Genomic DNA, 18,430 nt, shown 5'->3' with positions numbered 1-18,430 from the left:
TCCTTACTTGATATAGTTGACATTGTTGGAAAAACATCTCTTGTTCCAGGTTGACTGCATGTTTTACATTGCTAGAACTTACATCTTACCTCTCGAGTTATGTTGGGTTGTTCAGATCAGGTGAAAATTTAACTTTTAGGGACATCTATACCATCATATATTAAGCCAACTCGTTTATTTGGTATTACCTTGATTAATCAGCGGAAGTGTCCCTGACACTTCCTGTCAATGAAAGATCTCATGGCTGGTTTAACAATATAAGATATCGAGGAAGTAGGCTTGACAGGACTTGCAGAGAATGAAAAGTGGGGTTAGAAGGAAAATTTTGAGTTACAAGATGAAGTTACATGATCTTATTACAATTATATAAAAGAATGAAATTTTGTTATACTCGGGGAGTCAGGGTGAGGATATTTTTTCTCCTGATTATAATTGGTAAACATGTTGGGTTGCTTGCTCCAAGCCTGTTTCATAGACTAGCCAAACCTTAGGTTGGTTTAGCATTACTCAACATAAAACTAAGCCTATTAATTTGAAGAAACTCTAGCCAACCATTGCCCATTGGTTGGGTTGATTGGGCTCAACACGCCCAACTTGTATCCTTAGGCTCGAGATATATGTCTCATACTTCATGGCAGAAGCCTCAAGGGATTGAATCTTTGTATACTCCATGCCTTGACCTTGAGTTCTTCTTAGAGTGGCTCAAGGTGCTGGTCTCATTGATTGACATATTCTGTGCCCTTTATATGAGGAAATGTAACCTCTAATTCTTTTTTTGATAAGTAAAAGAGAAGAAATTGTATTGAAAAGAGACACTAAAATAGCGACTCAATAAGATACAACATAGGAACACCCCCCTCCCCGGCTGGGACAAAAAAGGCCTTGAAAAGCGGAGGGGCCAAAAAAACCCACCCCCCCTTCCCTCAGTGAAACTCCACACATCTTTTACCCAGGCGTCCATGGACGTAGCTAAAGCAAACAAAGTAGGAAAAACAACACAAAAAGGTGAATCTCCACATCATCTATCCTTCCAAAATCTCACCCTTTGACCATTTTTTATTTATAAATATCTCACCCTCTGACCATTGTCCACCAAAAAGGAGAGTCTACTACTTACAACATGCCACTCCCTCCTAATTGCTTTCCATAACCCCACGTCATATCCACCCCTCACTTCCTTGGAGCATCGACCCTCTTGCTCCTCCCCATACTTTCCCCTAATCACTTGATTCCACAAGGCCCCTCTCTCATTTGCAAACCTCTAACTCTATTTGCACAAAAGCACCTTATTAAGAGAAGAAAGACACTTCACCCCCAAACCCCCCCTTTTCTTTGTCTAAGCAAACAAGCGTCCATCTTACAAGATAAGGTTTCCGCTCAAGAGCCCTACCATCCCACAAAAAATCTCTCTGAATCTGCACCAACCTCAATCTGACCATCCTAGGCAAAGTAAGCACATACATGAAATAAATGGGCAAGCTAGCCAAAGTACTCCAGATCAAAGTGAGCCTCCCTCTTTTGGAGATATATTGTTTCTTCCACATTGCCAATCTCTTTTGAAACCTCTCCTCCACTTCATCCCAGGCAGCCACAGACTTAAAAGAAGCTCCCAAAGGTAATCCCAAATAAGAGGGGAGACTCCTGACCTTACAACCAAGTTCTGTAGCCAAAGCCTCCGCATTTTCCACACATCCCACTAGGATTAACTCAATTTTATCCAAATTAATTCTTGGCCCCGAAATGGCCTCAAACCACATTAGAGTCCATCTAGAGAGCTGTACACTTGAGTCCATCTTATTAACCTGAAAATGTTGTCTCACTTTCTCCTTCCTTTATAATATATATATTTTTTTTGATGGGTAAAAGGAGATTGTATTAAAAATAGAAAGTATATATGATGTATACAAAGCAACCAAAAGGCAAAAAGGAGTGAATAAACAAAAACAAGCAACCACACCCTATGGGGAACCTAACCAATCCACACAATTTAATGGTGAGATAGAATCATCCTCAATGTACAATCTAACCCAATCCCAAAATAGATACGAAAAAGAACTTTTAATTGTTTGGTCCAAACTTTCACAATTTTCAAAGGCCTCTCTTATTTCTCCCCCTCCAAATGGACTAAAAAGGGCTAAGCTAACCAATCCACAAAATTTAATGGTGACATGGAACCATCCTCAATGTACAATCTATCCCAATCCTAAAGTAGATGTGAAAAAGAATTTTTAATTGTTTGGTCCAAACTTTCACAATTCTCAAAGGCCTCTCTTATTTCTCTCCTTCCAAATGGACCAAAAAGGGCATAAAAGAGCAACTTTTCAAGGCTTTTTCCCTTTTTCATCAATGAAGGAGCCCCCCCAACTCAAGAGCACCCCTTTCATAGAAGAGTGCATCACCCATTATGCATCAAAAAGAGCAAAAATCAGTTGCCGCAAAATACGAGCTTTCGAATAGTGAAGGAGAATATGATTACCCATTTTTTCTTCTACTTTGCATATACAACATCTGTTAGGCATCTTGCAACCCCTCTTTTGAGCTGACCCTGAGTCAATATGTTAACCCAAGTTGCTTCCCAAGCAACAAAGTTAACTTTTATAGGAGTCCAAGCGTTCCAAACTATACTATGAGGGAAAAGCTTTGCTCTCCTACTTGCCAAGGAGGAGTAGGACTTAATTATAAAAACACCGTTTTTTGTCTTCAACCAAATCATAACATCATCAGTACTCAAAGAGATGAAGTGATTATGCAACCTCCCAAAAAAGACATCTACTTCCTCTAACTCCCAGTAATTGAATTGTCTAATAAACATCGGACCCCAACTACCCCTATCCTAAACATCAACCATCCAAGCATCTTTAGAAGAGGCCATAGAATAAAGGTCCAGGAAAGAATCCGTCAAAGACAAATCCCTACACCATGTATCCTTCCAAAACTTCACCCTGTTCCTTGAGCCAACCTGAAAGTTAGTGTTATCTTTGAAAGCCTCCCATCCATTTCTAATTGCTTCCCATATTCCCACTCCACACCTCTTTATCACCTCTTTTGTGCACCAACCCCCCTCCTCTAGCCCATACCAAAAATCACCCGTTTCCAAAGAGGATTCTTTTCACTCATAAATCTCCAAGACCAAATTCCCAAAAGAGCCTTGTTGAGAATCGAAAGGCTTCTAAAACCCAAGCCCCCCTTTTTGTTTTTCCAAGCAAACAATTGACCAATTCACCAACTAGGGCTTGTTAACCAAAGCCCCTCCTTTCTAAAGAAAGCTCCTTTGAATCTTTTCCAATCTAGTTGCCACTCTTTTAGGGATGACAAAGAGGAAGATGTAGTAAATGGGTAAGCTGGATAAAGTGCTTTTAATCAAAGTTTGTGTTCTATATTTTGAAAGATAATGACTCTTCCATAAAGCAAGCCTTTTTTTAAAACTGCTCTTCCACCCCTTCCCAAACCCTAGTAGACTTGTAAGGAGCACCCAAAGGAAGGTTGGGAGGGTACCCACCTTGCAATCTAAAACCTCAGCAAGCTCCTCCAAATTTGGGACATCCTCAATTTGAATCAATTCACTCTTCTCCAAATTAATCTTTAGCCCTGAACACGCCTCAAACCACATGAAGACCTAACTCAAGTGCTCTTTCCTTGCTCTAGCATCACAAAGGATGAGAGTATCATCTATAAATAACAAATGGAAGACCTCCATTACCAGGTCATATCTTCCTTTAACTAGGAATCCATCAATAAAACCACCTTTCTTTGCCCTAGATAGCAAGTGGGAGAGGGTCTCCATCACTAAGATAAACAAACAAGGAGACAAAGGGTTTCCTTTGTCTCAAACCTCTAGAGCTTTGGAAAAAACCTGAAGGAGATCAATTTAATGTAGATTTGGTAATAGTCTAGGGTTGAGTGACCAATTTAAGTTCAATAGGTCCTTGAGTGACTTGGAGGATTGACCTTTTGTAGGTTGTGCCTTGAGAATTGAGGCTAAAGATCAAAAACACATTTTGATAACATTGAAGTGCTGATAATTATTATTATTATTTTTTTTGCAAGTGCTTTCATATATCTTTGCTTACCTATCAAAAAGTGCTGATAAATTTTTTCTTTTAAAAAAAAAGAAATTCTAGATATTAAATGTAATTGGGAGAAAAAAAACATGTTTGAAAATCAATTAAATGTTGCATTTTGTTTTCTGCAATAAAAATTTCAAATTTAGAATCAGCTGATGATTTCTGATCCTCTCTCTTGCTTTCTGTTCTGCCATTAGCTTGTAAACTATGCTGTAAAATTCAAAGAAAATGAGTTTCTTGAGTGTTTGAATTAGTTTTAAGCCAATGTGTGTTTCAATAAGATAGAATGTAAGTCCTACTGGGTTCCTTGTTGAAAGAATCGAAACCACAAAACCAGTGTTCCAGTCTTCTAGAGCTGAATTGTTGCTTTGTCTAAGGTTCATATTATAAAGTTTTAGATCTTGTTCATTCCTTTTTTGGGTGCAAAATCTGGAGTTGCTTCTGTTAATTTAACTGAGTGGAGATCTTATATCTAGTCTAGCTTGTTGGCCTGATTTTCTTGGGTTAGCTTTTGCTCTGGTTTGCTTGTTTCTTTTGGATGTGTCCTTGTATACTTCCTTTATTCTAGGCTACTTCATTTTATCTAGTAAAAAAAGAAAAAATAAAAACTTTACAGTTTTGAATTTCTCTATTTGGTTAAATTTTAGTGGCTAAGGGGGGGAAATGCTGTCAAAATATCATGTAAATATATTATATAGCTATACACGGTTTTTACTTCCAATTTTGTGGAAAAATATATGCTATGATTGTTATAGCATCCCTTCCCGTTTTCTTTTCATAAGATTTTGCTTACTAGAGTTGCCATTTTAGTATTATGAATTATTTTGTTACTCTTGCTTCTTCTAGGAGAAATCTAACTCCTTACTCTTCTTTCCAATGTGATTGGGATTTTTTATGAATTGGACATCTTTCTTAGTTATTGGTTGGGGAAAAAAAATTGTGTGGGAGATTTCACTATATTTTTATTAGGAACAAAACCTATTACAAGAATATTTTAAGAAAGTTTAATTTTAAGAGCTGAAAAATGAAGACATTCCAAGATACTTGGAATTTAGAATTGTAATACATGCAACAAAAAGAGTTGCCCACATCATTTACAAGCTCATTGCTGATGATCTGAAAAACTTTAGACCTATTGGCTTGTTTGAGTGGTTTGTACAAGCTCATTGCTAAGATGTTGGCTAAAAGGTTGAAGAGGGTGGTGGGAAAGGTTGTTTTTGAGTTCCAAATTGCATTTGTGAAGGGAAGACAAATTGTTGATGCAACACTCATAGCTAATGAGACAATTGATTCTATGTGGAAGAGTGGTTCGGGAAGTTTAATTTGCAAGCTTGATATTGAGAAGTCTTATGACCACATCAATTGGGATTTTTGGTTAGTTGTTCTTGGAAAGATGGGGTTTGGGCAAAAATGGACTGAATGGGTACGATGGTGCATCTCAACAACAAAGTTTTCTATGCTTGTCAACAAACACTTTTTCAAGTTTTTTCAAAGCACCAAAGGATTGAGAAGGGGACCCGTTCTGCTTATCTTTTTGTTTTGGCGATGGAGACACTTAGTTGTCATCTAGAGAAGGCTAGGGAGGGTAGTCTTTTGTCAGGTTTTGGGGTAGAGGGAGGTGTCTCATTTGTTGTTCGCATTGACACCCTAGTTTTTTGTGAAACCTCTCATAGCTAAGTGATTGATTTAAGCTGGTTGCTAATGTGGTTTGAAGCTATTGTGGGACTGAAAATTAACTTGGAGAAAAGTGAATTAATCCTAATAGGAGAGGTGGCTAAAGTCCAAGATTTGGTTCTCGAGTTATGTTGTAGGGTAAAGGAGTTCCCAACTTATTCGAGACTTCCCCTAGGGACTCTATTCAGAGCAGAGGCAGTGTGGGATATTATGCAAGGAAGATTTCATGGAAAGACTTTTGTTTTTTAAAAGATAATATATTTTGAAAGGTGGAAGTTTGACCCTAGTTTGAAGTACCTTATCCAATTTGCCTATTTATTCCATGTCTTTGTTTGGCATGTTCAAAAAGGTCAAATTGAGGCTTAAGAAGATTCAGAGAGATTTCTTTTGGGAAGGAGGAGCTTTAGAGAAAAAAAATGCATCTAGTGAGTTAATTGATTGTTTGCAAGGAGAAAAGGAAGAGGAGCTTAGGAATCAAAAGCCTTTCTTCACTTAATAAGTTACTCATGGGAAAATGGTGTTGCAGATTCACTATTGAAGGAGAAGCCCTTTGGAAAAGGGTCATTTAGGGAAAGTATGGAGAGAGGAGGGGGGTTGATCTTCTTGCGAAGTGAGGTATGGGTATGGGGTGGGGTTTTGCAAAAACATGATGAAGCAATGAGACCTGATTAGTTGTAGAGTTTATTTTAAGATGGGAAATGGGAGGAGAGTGAAGTTTTGAAAGGATAGGTGGTGTGAGGATAAACCACTTTGTATGGCTTTCCCCTTCTTGTATGCTGAGCTTCATCAAAAGAGGCATGGGTGATAGATGTGTGGGATGATTTGGGTGAGGGATGCCATTGGAATCCTTGTTTTGGTAGATATTTGACTGATTAGGAGCTTTATGCTCCATTCTAGAGTTAGGGCATGCGATTCCTTTCCTAGAGGCCATCATTTGGAATTCTTCTGTCTCAACAAAAGGAAGGTTTTTTGCTTGGGAAGCTAGTTGGGGCAAAGTGTTGATCGGGGATTAGCTTCAGAAGAAAGGGTGGTCGTTGGTGATCAGATGTATCCTTTGCAAAGGCGAAGAGGAATCATTAGATCACATCCTTGTTCATTACACCAAAGTAGTCTTTGCCATATTTTGTTCTCTTTACTCAATATTGTTTGGGTCCTTTCTTTTTACCATCAAGGAAACTCTTCTAAGTTGACATGGTTCCTCTGTAAGGAGAAAACATAAGAAAGTTTGGAGAGAGCCACTCTCCTATGCATTTTCTTGACAATTTGGAAGGAAATGACTCAAAGGGTGTTCAATAGTAAGGAGCAGACTGTTCAAGAGTTAAAACACACTTTCCTTGGTAATCTTGTATGTTCGGTTAGTTTGTATATTGGGGAAGGCTCAATGCCTTTGATTGACTTTGTAGATTGGGTGTGCCCCAGATGAGAGTGGGAGCTGTGATCTTCTATATTTTCCCCTTGTTTTGTTGATATTTTGTGGTAGTCATTGTATACATCCTGTGTACCATGGTGTATAGCTTCTTTCCCCATAATATTTTCTTGCTTATCAAAAAACCAAAAAAAGGAAGAAAAAAGAGAGATTTGTGCACATGATTAAATGAGTATATCTGCTATTTATGTGGTATCCATTTTCTTTCAAATTTGTGATTGAGTAAAAGTTGGATGCTGTTTCAGAAATATGAAAGCTAGACAGCATGAAATGAAGTGTTAATTTCTATTACCAATTTATGTTTATACTTTTTGTTTCTTTATTTTTATATGTGACTTTTGTTTCCTCCTTTCTTGCTACCACATGGACTCAAACCTAGAAGCTTACCCATCCCCACCTATTTTATGTGTCATTAAAATGGATGAAAATAGATGACACAAAAAGGGGAGAGCCTACTCTTAAATTGAAATTTTCACATAAAAGACTACCTGTCCTTTTTTTTTTCATTTTAATTTAGAAAAATGTAAAACATGGTACTAGTCATGAGTACGCATCGTGGTACTACTGGTCATGATTACACATTTTTAAATCTGGAAGAGGGTCTTGTTATTGTAAGATTCTATTTGATGTCATTGGGTTTATTTTTGTTTGCACCTCAGAAGAAAATATGAATTGTTTATCAGACTCCACTTTAGAAACTGTTATGCAGCTTCACTAGCTTTCTCTTGCACAAGGCATGTCTATTTGTCCCCTTAATGAGATCTTTTCTGACCATCATGTTGGAATCTCTTAAATAGGGTGTTTATGTTGGGTATGTCATATATCACGTTCAGGATGGTGATGAAGCTGACTCCTAAATAAGAAGATTTCCAGGTGTAGTGACAAGTTTGATGTGCTTGCATTTTTTTTTCTACTAGAGTTGGTTTTGGATCATTGATCTAGGCCGTTGGAACCATTATTTCTTGTGACATGTGGTTTAGTGTTTGCTTTCATTTGATGTTCAGCTTGCAAATGGTATGAGATGTAGTTCTCTCCATATCTGCAATCTGAATGTTCTCATGGTTATGCTTAGCTTTATATCCATTTTTATTTAATTACATGACCAGGTGATTTTATATGATGATAATGCCTTCGTCGTTGTAACAATCATCCGGGCATGGTTGCACCATGGATGTTGAAATTAAGCATCCTTTTAGCCATTCATAATTTATCCCTCTTGCAATTCCTGTGTGGGGTCAGATTCTGTGACTGTAAGACATAACTGATGGAATCTAAGAGCAATAAGAAGGAAACCTTGTTAGGTCCATATTTACTTCTGGTGATAGCTTGCTGTCAAGCTTATGAACATAGTTTAAGTTTTAACTAAAATAATGACAAAAATCTTTGTTGCTATAATATTGGCCTTAAAATGAATAGGCGAAAGCTATCCAAAATTCCAATATTCTGCTAGACTTAGCTCTCAAAGCACCCAACTACATGTAGTTGGATACGAGAATCTTTATGGCCATCGAGCTTATCTTGGCGGTGTCTCTTCTTTTTTTTTTTTTCTTTTCTTTTTAATAGCAAAATTACATGTCATTATGTCTTTTCTCAAAGTCTTAATCAAAGTTCTTTTGCTGGTCATCTGGTCTTTGTGGTTCCATCAAGTTGAACTAAACGAATCTTACTGCTGCAACTTTGATCTTTCTTGCACATAACCAGGCCATCCAGGAATGAATTTCTCTCATTTCATATTCTATCACCTATGTTCTGTAGATGACGAGTTTCCTTTTCATTTGATGTGGAACTCTTTTACTGCTCACCCATCCAAAATTTTAATTCTGTCTTGGGAATTCGATCTAAATAGATGAATCATGGTGAGTCTGTGGATTCGTGCTTGCAACTTAATAGGAGTGATCATTAGAGAACGATTAGCTTTCAATCTGCCAGTTTGAGGATTGAGAATGGCAGTGGTGTCTGACATGGTAGGATTCAGTTGCTAGGATTGCATTACCTGTGAGATATTAAATATTCATCTTCCTAGCAAAAAGGAAAAGAAAATATCTGAAGTCTTTGAAATTCTGTGCCCTACGTACTTTTGTCATTGGGTCCAACTCATGCTGATAACTTGTGAGAAAAGATAAGTAAATAAATAAATAATTCATGCCAAAACCAGGATGTTTTTGGTGATTATCTGTCAGCTTGAGAATTTTACATTTCTTCTCATGAACTAGATGGGTGCAACTATGCTTACAACTAGCCAGTATTGTATTTAGTGTTTACCATATTGTAGTAGTGTGTTGTATTGATAGATCGCATAAAATTTTAACCATCCCAAAACAAAAATTATATTTTATGTTTGTATACTTCATTGCAAAAAAGGGTTGGCATGGTGGAATTCTCATGATGGAAAGGAAATATGCATCATGTGCATATTGTATACACTTCAGAAGATGTAGGCTTTGCGTGGCCTTCTGCAGGCTAGAAATTGTTTATAATGTTCATTAGCCTGTGTTTTAGTTTTTATTGAGTGATAATCTCTGAAAGCTCTGTTGGCATATTCCTAGTGTAAGCAGGGAACATAACTGACAGATTCATACTTATGAGTTCTCAAATCTAATTTTCTTCTTTACATTAATGGGATTTTGTTAAAGTTTAAATGAAAAATATGCTATTGTTTTTTATGGTTCTGAAATTATTGTCCTAAATTGTACTTCTCTCAAGCTTTGGATTTGTGGCTTCCACTTAGTTTTGTAAGTTCAATCTGATAGCATGTTTTTTGTCTGGTTGAGACACAAGACACACTACATAAAAAGAATGCTGGTCTGAGATTATTGCATCCCTAAGGAAGCTCAAGACCAGGTATAAGGGATCAGCAAGCATGTTAAACATTTCAATAACTTCCAACCATTTCATCTCCTTAAACCAGTACTGTGAGGTCAAAATGCTTTGTCGTAATTACAGTTCTAATGTTTGTTGATGGTTTACTTCAACAGAGATATTTCAACACGAGATTTTTTTTGCTCTATGTTTTTCTTCCTTGTTAATGGTCATAAAGTTAAGACTGAATTTCTTGTATCTGTTTAAGTTCTTCTATGTGCTAAACAGAAGATAGTTCGGTTCAAATAAGTACTTTCTGCTGCTTTGCAATTTCTGAGGTACATTGTGGTTACTATTCATGTAGCAGGTTTTCAGACAGTTGCTATTTTCATGCAGACTGGTGTTCAAGAGAAATTAGTAGCTGCACCTGATGCAATAAGTGATACTGTCAAGGATTCACCTCACAAGGTATGTATATGAGGAAACACATGGTAATTATGATAGGATTACCTTAAGTAATACCTCAGCTAGAATTTTGGAACCCAGGGTTCTTTTCTGGCTTGACTGCCTAGCTTTTGTCATGAAAACTGCTTTGTCTGGCATGAAGTTTCATAGCAGTGTTCCTTTATTTCATAACTTACTTGCACTACATTTCCTTGCACTAAATCAGTGGTTTAATTGGATAAGTTCTGTAAAGCTGGAGAGTACAATTGTGTCCATCTGTTTAAGATCATTATGCTTGTTGTAAGTAGTAGTATCATGCTCACATTGTTCTTATGCTGTGATATTAGTACTTTAAATCTTTGACAAGGAAAGTTATGCACATTTAATTCTTTAAATTCTTGTGTTGGTGGTCTCATTTTAATTTGTTGGTCAATGAGACAATTATTCTCGCCATGGTACAGACTATTATTTTTTATTTCAAGAGATCCAATTAAGGTCTCTTTGGTTAGTCTACTTAGAGCCATATATAGGTTCCATGACTTCAAATCCCTTTTCTCCAGAAGCTCTACCATTGTGCTTTCTCAAATGCACCAGATCTGGAGGCGAGGGTCATTACACTTTTCTGTCTCTTACCCAACCCATGCCCCTGTGACCCTGAGAGCAAGTCTCTAACATTCCTTGGAAGTATCCATTGCAATGGATGAGAATATGAATTTCTGACTGCTCTCTCTTTGCAAAAAAAGTATCCACTTACCAAATGCCCACCCCTTTTCATGATGATTTTTCCTGCCTTGAGTCTTAGGTGAAAAAAACAAATGCTAGGTGGAACATGCCGAACCCACCCAAACTTCCTTCATAGGGAAATTCTCAGAAACTCACAGAAGATATATAGTAGAATGGTTTTACAAAAAGACATGCATTCTTTCCCCTCTCCACAATAAGGTGTCCTCCCCTCTCTTTGCATGGGCACTAAATGAATGCACCTAGGCAAGTTGGCCTGTCGTAGTGCAATCTTGGGATGATTGTCTCTAATCAACTCAGCAGTTAAGGAGAGAAACGACAAGGTAAAAATGTGTCAGTGGGTGAAAGAAAATAAAATATAAAAAAGAAAAAGATGAAGAAAAAATAAGAGATTTTAGAGTCTCACCTAAAAGAAAAAAGTGATGTTATCTCACCATTAATGCATACATATGCCTATATATATATATATATTAATTATTCATTATTAATCCCTTTTTGTAGCAATTAGCCTTATTTATAGGCTATATAAAACCCTAAAACTTGTATAAAACCATGAAAAAAGAAACATAACCTATATAGGAACTTAGTAGGACTCTTGTCCCTTTCATAAAACCATTAAATCTTCCAATTAATAGAATTAAAAAGAAAAAACGAATCTTTTCTTTTTAAAATTAGAAACTTAAGACTTTTTAAAAACTTTTGGTAATATGAGTTTCTAATCGAGTGGACTTCTAGATCCTTAACAAACAAGATTTTAAGACTTCCCAAATTCTAAAATCTTCATTTTGTTTCTTAGTTTTCTTTTGTTAAATATACCTTGAGGTGCTCATTCCTTTCATGGACACTATAGTTCTAGACCATAATCATTTGATGACCTTCAAAAATAAGGACAGACCTTCAAAAACAAGGGCACTAACAACCAATCCCCTCCATCACTGACAAGTATCTTACTTTCAGATTTCTGTCTAACACAATTTTGAGTAAGGATGGGTAGCTTTCTTTCAAAGACACTCTCCACACCATCTGCGAAACCAAAATTTGGTTCTTAAGCCATTCTTAATCAAGATACAATGCCTGAGCCAAAACTCTTCTTACTTGTGCCTTATAGCTTTCTAGAGAAACCCACAACAGATTGCCTTGCCCACTTCCTTAGAAATCCACCTACCCTCTATCTCCCTAAATTCAAAGTTAACCCTCTTCCAAGATTTTTTTCTTCTCTATAAAACCTCCACAACCATTTTCCTAACAATGATATGCTAACATAAGTATAAGTGCAAAACTTTTGATGCCAAGACCACCCCCACTATTCTTGTTCTTATGACAAAGTCCACCTCACAAGATATAGCTTTTTCCCTGAATCATAGTTCTCTTTACAAGTAGTCTTGTTGAATTTTTTTTTTTAACCTCTTTCTAGATACTTTAAGAATGATGAGCATGGACATATGACGGACACCTTTTGGAAAGGATGGCAAACAAGTCATATAGAGAAGTATGAGAAGGAAGAAGGGGCTTAGTGTTCCTACAATGTGAGAGATTGGTAGGGGGTTGGAGTATGGAATCAATAGTAGGGTTGCTTTTAGGCTTTTTGGAGTGGCTAGCGGCCACTTAAGGGTGGGTAAGGGTGCTTGTTTTTTGTGTTCTTGTTTTAGGCTGATTTGTGTACTCCCTGTATGCTTTGTGGCCTTTGCCCTTTATTATATTTGTGATTATCTATCAAAAAATAGTAGGGTTGCTTTTGTAGTGGGGTAATGGAATGAGGGCAAAGTTTTGGAAGGATAGACGATGTGAGGAGGGGCTCGTGTGTGTGGCCTTTGCCTCCTTGTATGCTTTATCATCATCCAAAGACGCTTGGGTGTTGGATTTATGGGGTGTGATAGACACGCCCCCGAGGTGGGGGATTGGAATCTGTGTTTTTGTACACACTTTTTATGATTGGAAATTGGGTATTGTTGAGTCTTTTCCCTCAATATTGCAAGATAAGTCGATGAATAGGGAAGATATTGACATAATGATTTGGAAGGAGTCAAAGAATGAAGTTTTTTCTATCAAATACCTTTAGTTTGTCTTGGAGCTAGAGATTTGATTCCCTTCCTTTTGAGCATTATTGAGAATTCATGGATTCGGACTAAAATGAGCTTTTTTGCTTGGGATGCCTACGGAAAAGTATTGATGATAATTAACTTAAAAGAAGAGGGTGGTTGTTGACAAACAAATGTCTTCTTTGTAAAATTGAGGGAAATGATCATGTTTTTCTTCACTATGTCAAATGAAAGGTTTTATGGTAGTTGCTATTCTCCTTATTTGGCATAGTTTGGGCGCTTTATTCCACAATCAAAGAAATTCTATTGAGTTGGCATGGCTCCTTCACAGGGGAAAAACAAAAGAAGGTTTAGAAAACCGCTCCCCTATGCATTTTTTAGACATTTTTTTTTTTTTTGATAGAAAACGACAAAGGCATATATTAATATAAAGGAAAGTACAAGAGAAGGATGAGGAATCCTCCCACTCAAGAAAAACAAAACTACAATGAAACAAATGCGAGAAAATACAAAGTAAGTACAAACAACTGCTATAAGTTAGGCCAACCCAATGGAGTTACACGCCGCTAACCAATCAAGGTGTATCACATTAAGGGGAATCCCCTTAAAAACCTTAGAACAAGAAACCCAAAGAGAAGCAAGGAAATGAATCATGTCCCAAAGGTTCTTTGAATTCATTGTTTTATCCTCAAAAATCCTTGCATTTCTTTCCCGCCACACCACCCATAATAAAGCAATGCACGCAACTTGCCATAATACAATCCCTCTCTTAGAAGATCCAAAACCATTAAAATTGGTAGATAGCATGTCAAAGATGCTCCTAAGAAGGACCCAATCTATCTTTGTTAACTGAAATAATCTGTACCACAACCCCATCGTCAGAGGGCAATGAAGAAAAAGATGATCTACTGTTTCTCCCTACTTCATGCACAACATGCAAATGTCGGGACTAAGTGCTTTGTAGGGTCTTCTCAACTGTAACATGTCGTCAGTATTTACCTTCTTGTGAGCCACTAACCAGACAAAGGACTTGATTTTGAAAGGGACTTGAGAATTCCAGACTAACTTGGTAGGGAAAACTGAAGGCAAACCTATTAGGGATGAGGAGTCGGGACCCTTTGAGGCCTTGGAGCATGCTTGCTTCTTGGAGGGAGAGGATCCTATTAGCCTTCCCAACAAATGTGTACGTTTTAGCAACTTTGTGGGGATGCTAGTTATGGGATTCGAGAAGGAGATTAGCTCCCTTTGAAGAATTTGGAGGTAAGAAAAGGGCGTGGGGTTAAGATCTTAGGTGGAAAAAGGAATCATCTCTCGACATCTAGTCTTAAGAGGGAATCACGTAAACTTGAGTGTGTAGTTAATTACAATAGTTCTTCATGCACTATTAGGGGAAATGGGAGGAACAATGGGGGGTCAATGCTAGAGGTTGTTGTATTGTTTTTTGTGTTGTTAGAGGATTCTAGGTGGGGGTTGGTTTTCTTCTTAAGGGTGGTAGGTTTTTTGCCTCGTTTTTCTCCTCTTGCTTGCCTTGGGGCCTTTCTTTGTATACTTTGTGTGTACTTCAATGCATCATTTTGCAAGTGCTTTTAATATATTCTTATATACCTATCAAAAAAATGTTCAAAAATCCCATGTGCGTATAGCTTGTAACTTAGCTTTTGCACTACTCGGGGCAACCAAATTTTTGTTTTACTTTTCCAAGTAACAAGATTGACACCAACTAAGGTGCGGTAGCTTGAAGTTGACTATGACCTTTGGTCAGTGAGACTATCAGCCCAATCAACATTGGTATAGGCCTCAACTAGAAGATGCTCATTCTTCCCAAACACTGCTTTGAGATGCTCTTTATTAGGGGAGTGCATGAACTAGCTAACAACACTCACGACAAAGGAAATATCTAGCCATGCATGTGACAAGTAAATCGGCTTCATTACAAGCCTCTGATATTTTCTCTTGTCTATAGTTGCAGCATTACTTGTTGCCCCAACTTACAATTTTGATTTATATGGGAGTGTCAATTGGCTTGCATCCTAAAACACTATTTTCCTTGAATAGATCAATAGTGTACTTTCTTTGAGATACACAAATTGCATCTTTGGATCTAGCAATCCCCATGCCAAGAAAATATCTAAGTGGTCCAAGGTCCTTGATCTCATACACTATTAGGATAGCAATCTTGCTGCCAAGTGTCTATTTAAAAAACACAATATGGTTGACTTGACTTTATCCATAGCTTTGGATTGACTTGGTAAATTTATCAAACCAAGCTCTAGGAGATTGCTTCAATCCATAGAGTGGTCTCTTGAGTTTGCACACTTTCTCACCTCCATGAATTTTCTCAAAGCCTGGTGCTAAGTCCATGTAGACTTCCTCCTCTAATTCACTGTTCAAGAATGCATTCTTCACATCTAATTGGTGTGAGGGTCATTCGAAGTTGGCTGCAAGAGATAAAAAGACATGGATTGTATTCATCTTAGTCACAGGGGAAAAAATTTCTTGGTAGTCAATACCATCCGTTTGTGTGAAACCCTTAACTAAAGACTGGCTGTGTATCTCTCGATTGAGCCATCCACCTTGTATTTTGAGGTGAGGACCCATTTGCAGACCAAGAGATGCTATGCTCTTAGCAAATCAACTAGTTCCCAAGTTTCATTCTTCTTCTAGGTATCCATCTCCTCAAACACTGCCTTTCTCCATTGGGTTATCCTCAATGCTTCCTGTATATTATTTGGAATCTCAACACTTGATGGGTTATTAGCAAAAGTTCTGTAAGAAAGAGACAATCTATGATAAGATACAAATTTGTATGAGCAGATTGTGAGGAACTATCATAGATAGTCTCCTTCTATGAGCAATAGGAATACCAAGATCATCAAACTGCATTTCTGGAACTAAGATGGAAGCACTAAAAGGATCAGAATTACTTGCTGCAACTTCTAGGTTACCTAAATTCGAAGTTGGCTTTTGACAATGTTGAGAAGACTAATTTTCCACTTTTGAAGGGTTTCGCTGTCTTGAGTAAGCACTAAGCTCAGGTTGAGGTTTTTCTAGGAATGCTTCTCCCCTTGTTTTTGATATTCATGTTGTGGAACCATAGGATTTGATGCTGGCAGATTGAAGGACATATTGGAAAGCTGACTATTCCTTGAGTTGAACTCAAGAAACAAAGGAATAATAGGCAATGTGATTTCCCTTTCCTAGAAATGATCTTCCACCTCATAACTCTCTCCCTAAAGAGAGGTTTTATGGAAATAAGATTGATTTTCAAAGAAGGTTACATCCATACTCACAAAGAATTTCTTAGAAATAGGATCATAGCACTCATCTCTTTTGTGTTAGTGAATAACCAAGAAAGACACGTTTTAAAGCACGAGAGTCAAGCTTGGACCAATTTCGTGTATGAACATTAACAAGGGGTTGTACATCCAAATACTTTGAGAGGAAGAGATGTAAATATTCTAGTATGAGGATAAAAATTCGAGAAGTAGTTAAGAGGTGCTTCAAATTTAAGAATCTGGGTAGGGCATTCGATTAATAAAATAAGTAGTGAGGACAGCTTATCCTCAGTAATTTTTTGCAACCCCATTGGTGAACATGAGTGCTCTAGCTTAGCAACTGCAAGAGGGTGTCTATTTTTTTTTTCCATCCACAACCCCATTTTGTTGAGGCGCATCAAATAAGAAGACTGATGGATGATTCCTTGTTCTAACATAGACTTTTTAAGAATTGAATAAAAGTACTCTTTTCCATTGTTAGTTTGAAGAACTTATAATTGTTTTTGGAATCGAATTTTAACATAGTGTGGAAATTTTTGAAAACATTCTCAGCTTCCAATTTTTCTTTTAAAAAATAAATCCTGCAAACTCGAATGTGGTCATCTATAAATTTGATGAATCATTTTGTACCTGTAATATATTTGACACGTGAGGGACCCTATATATTACTGGACACAAAAGAGAATGGTTTAGATACTTTGTAAGATTGAGCAGGATAGAAAACTCAGTGATGTTTGGACAATTGAAGAATTCTTGTTTTTAAACAAAGCTGGAAATAACTGTTTTAAATATGAAACACTAAGGTGGCCTAAACATTATTTTATTGTCAACAGAAAAAGAAATAGCACTTCTACTTGCTGCCTTAGCTTGTCCACTACATCAGCATTCCCTTCAAAATAGTGGTCAATCAATCTTCCTAGCATTGGTAATTGTCTTCCCTGAATATAGGTCCTGAAATTCACAGCCAAATTGTGAGAAATTGATGATGTAGTTTAGGTCTTATTTGAGTATACTAAAAGATCAAAGATTACATGAAAGTTTAGGTGCATGTAAAATAAAATTTAAGGTAAAATTCTTTGACAAAAAAAACTAAACCTTTCCCTGCAATAATGGATAAAGAACCATTGACAATCTTTATTCTCAGACCACCTGAATAAGGTGAATATGTTCAGAACCAACTAAAATGGTCAGATGCCCCAAAATCAATGATACAGGGGACTTTATTTGGCAAAAAAAGTATGTGAGGCATTCAATGAGACAAAATGTATGGGTCAATGGGCAAGAGGGTGATGGATTGTGAAAGAGTTAGGACTGATTTATCAATCTGTACCAGTGCTCTTGTTCCTTGCTGAATGGTGAAGGATTAATGGTTCCAGGTTGGTTTTTAGCTATTGCTTGCATTCCTCGGCCATTTCTTTTAGGAGAACTTTCCAACCGTCTCTTTGCTATGCCACAGCTTGTTGCAATGGTTGCACCACACCTCCCTTTTTCTTCACTTCTGAATTTTTGGACCTCCAGTAACAGCTTCAGTCTTGGTTGCAACAGTAAGTAAAGCTAAGTTTTCAGTTGTGGTACCATCCTAATATGTGCCATGCTTGCCTCTCTCTTAACTTCAGAGACTGCCTCTCGGATCAGGTTATTTGTTAAGCTCTGTGGGAAATTCAAATACCTTTCCAACATTTTCTTGAACCTGGCACTTGTAGCATGAGCGTCAGATTTGTCAAATAAATCTAATTATTGTCAAATTCTATTCAGAATGTATGGTATTTAGTTACATCCTGAGTTCCTTGCTCAGTCTCATGAATTTTGGTTTTTATTTCATATACTTGTGTAGAATTCCCAAGTCACAGTTTGTTTCAGTCACTGCATCCGATAATCCTTTGCTGTTGAAAGAAATAGATATGTCTGACCGATCTTTGGCTCCATTGAATTAACCAGCCATGATATAATCATGGAATTCTCTGAATC

General features: G+C 37.1%; 1 protein-coding gene across 1 annotated transcript in view; it reads left to right on the top strand.

The window, feature by feature from the left end:
• The window catches only part of LOC117914340, a 34,882-nt gene that overhangs the window by 8,697 nt on the left and 7,755 nt on the right, over positions 1–18,430 (top strand). Inside the window, exon 5 of the mRNA XM_034829639.1 lies at positions 10,360–10,431. Coding sequence (XP_034685530.1) covers positions 10,360–10,431 — 72 coding nt within the window. The remainder of the gene's footprint in view (positions 1–10,359; positions 10,432–18,430) is intronic.

Source organism: Vitis riparia, chromosome 5 (genome assembly GCF_004353265.1).
Source record: "Vitis riparia cultivar Riparia Gloire de Montpellier isolate 1030 chromosome 5, EGFV_Vit.rip_1.0, whole genome shotgun sequence".
NCBI classification, from domain to species: Eukaryota; Viridiplantae; Streptophyta; class Magnoliopsida; order Vitales; family Vitaceae; genus Vitis; species Vitis riparia.
The sequence above is the reverse complement of the archived record's forward strand: the minus strand, read 5'-3'. Positions and strand labels throughout refer to the sequence as shown.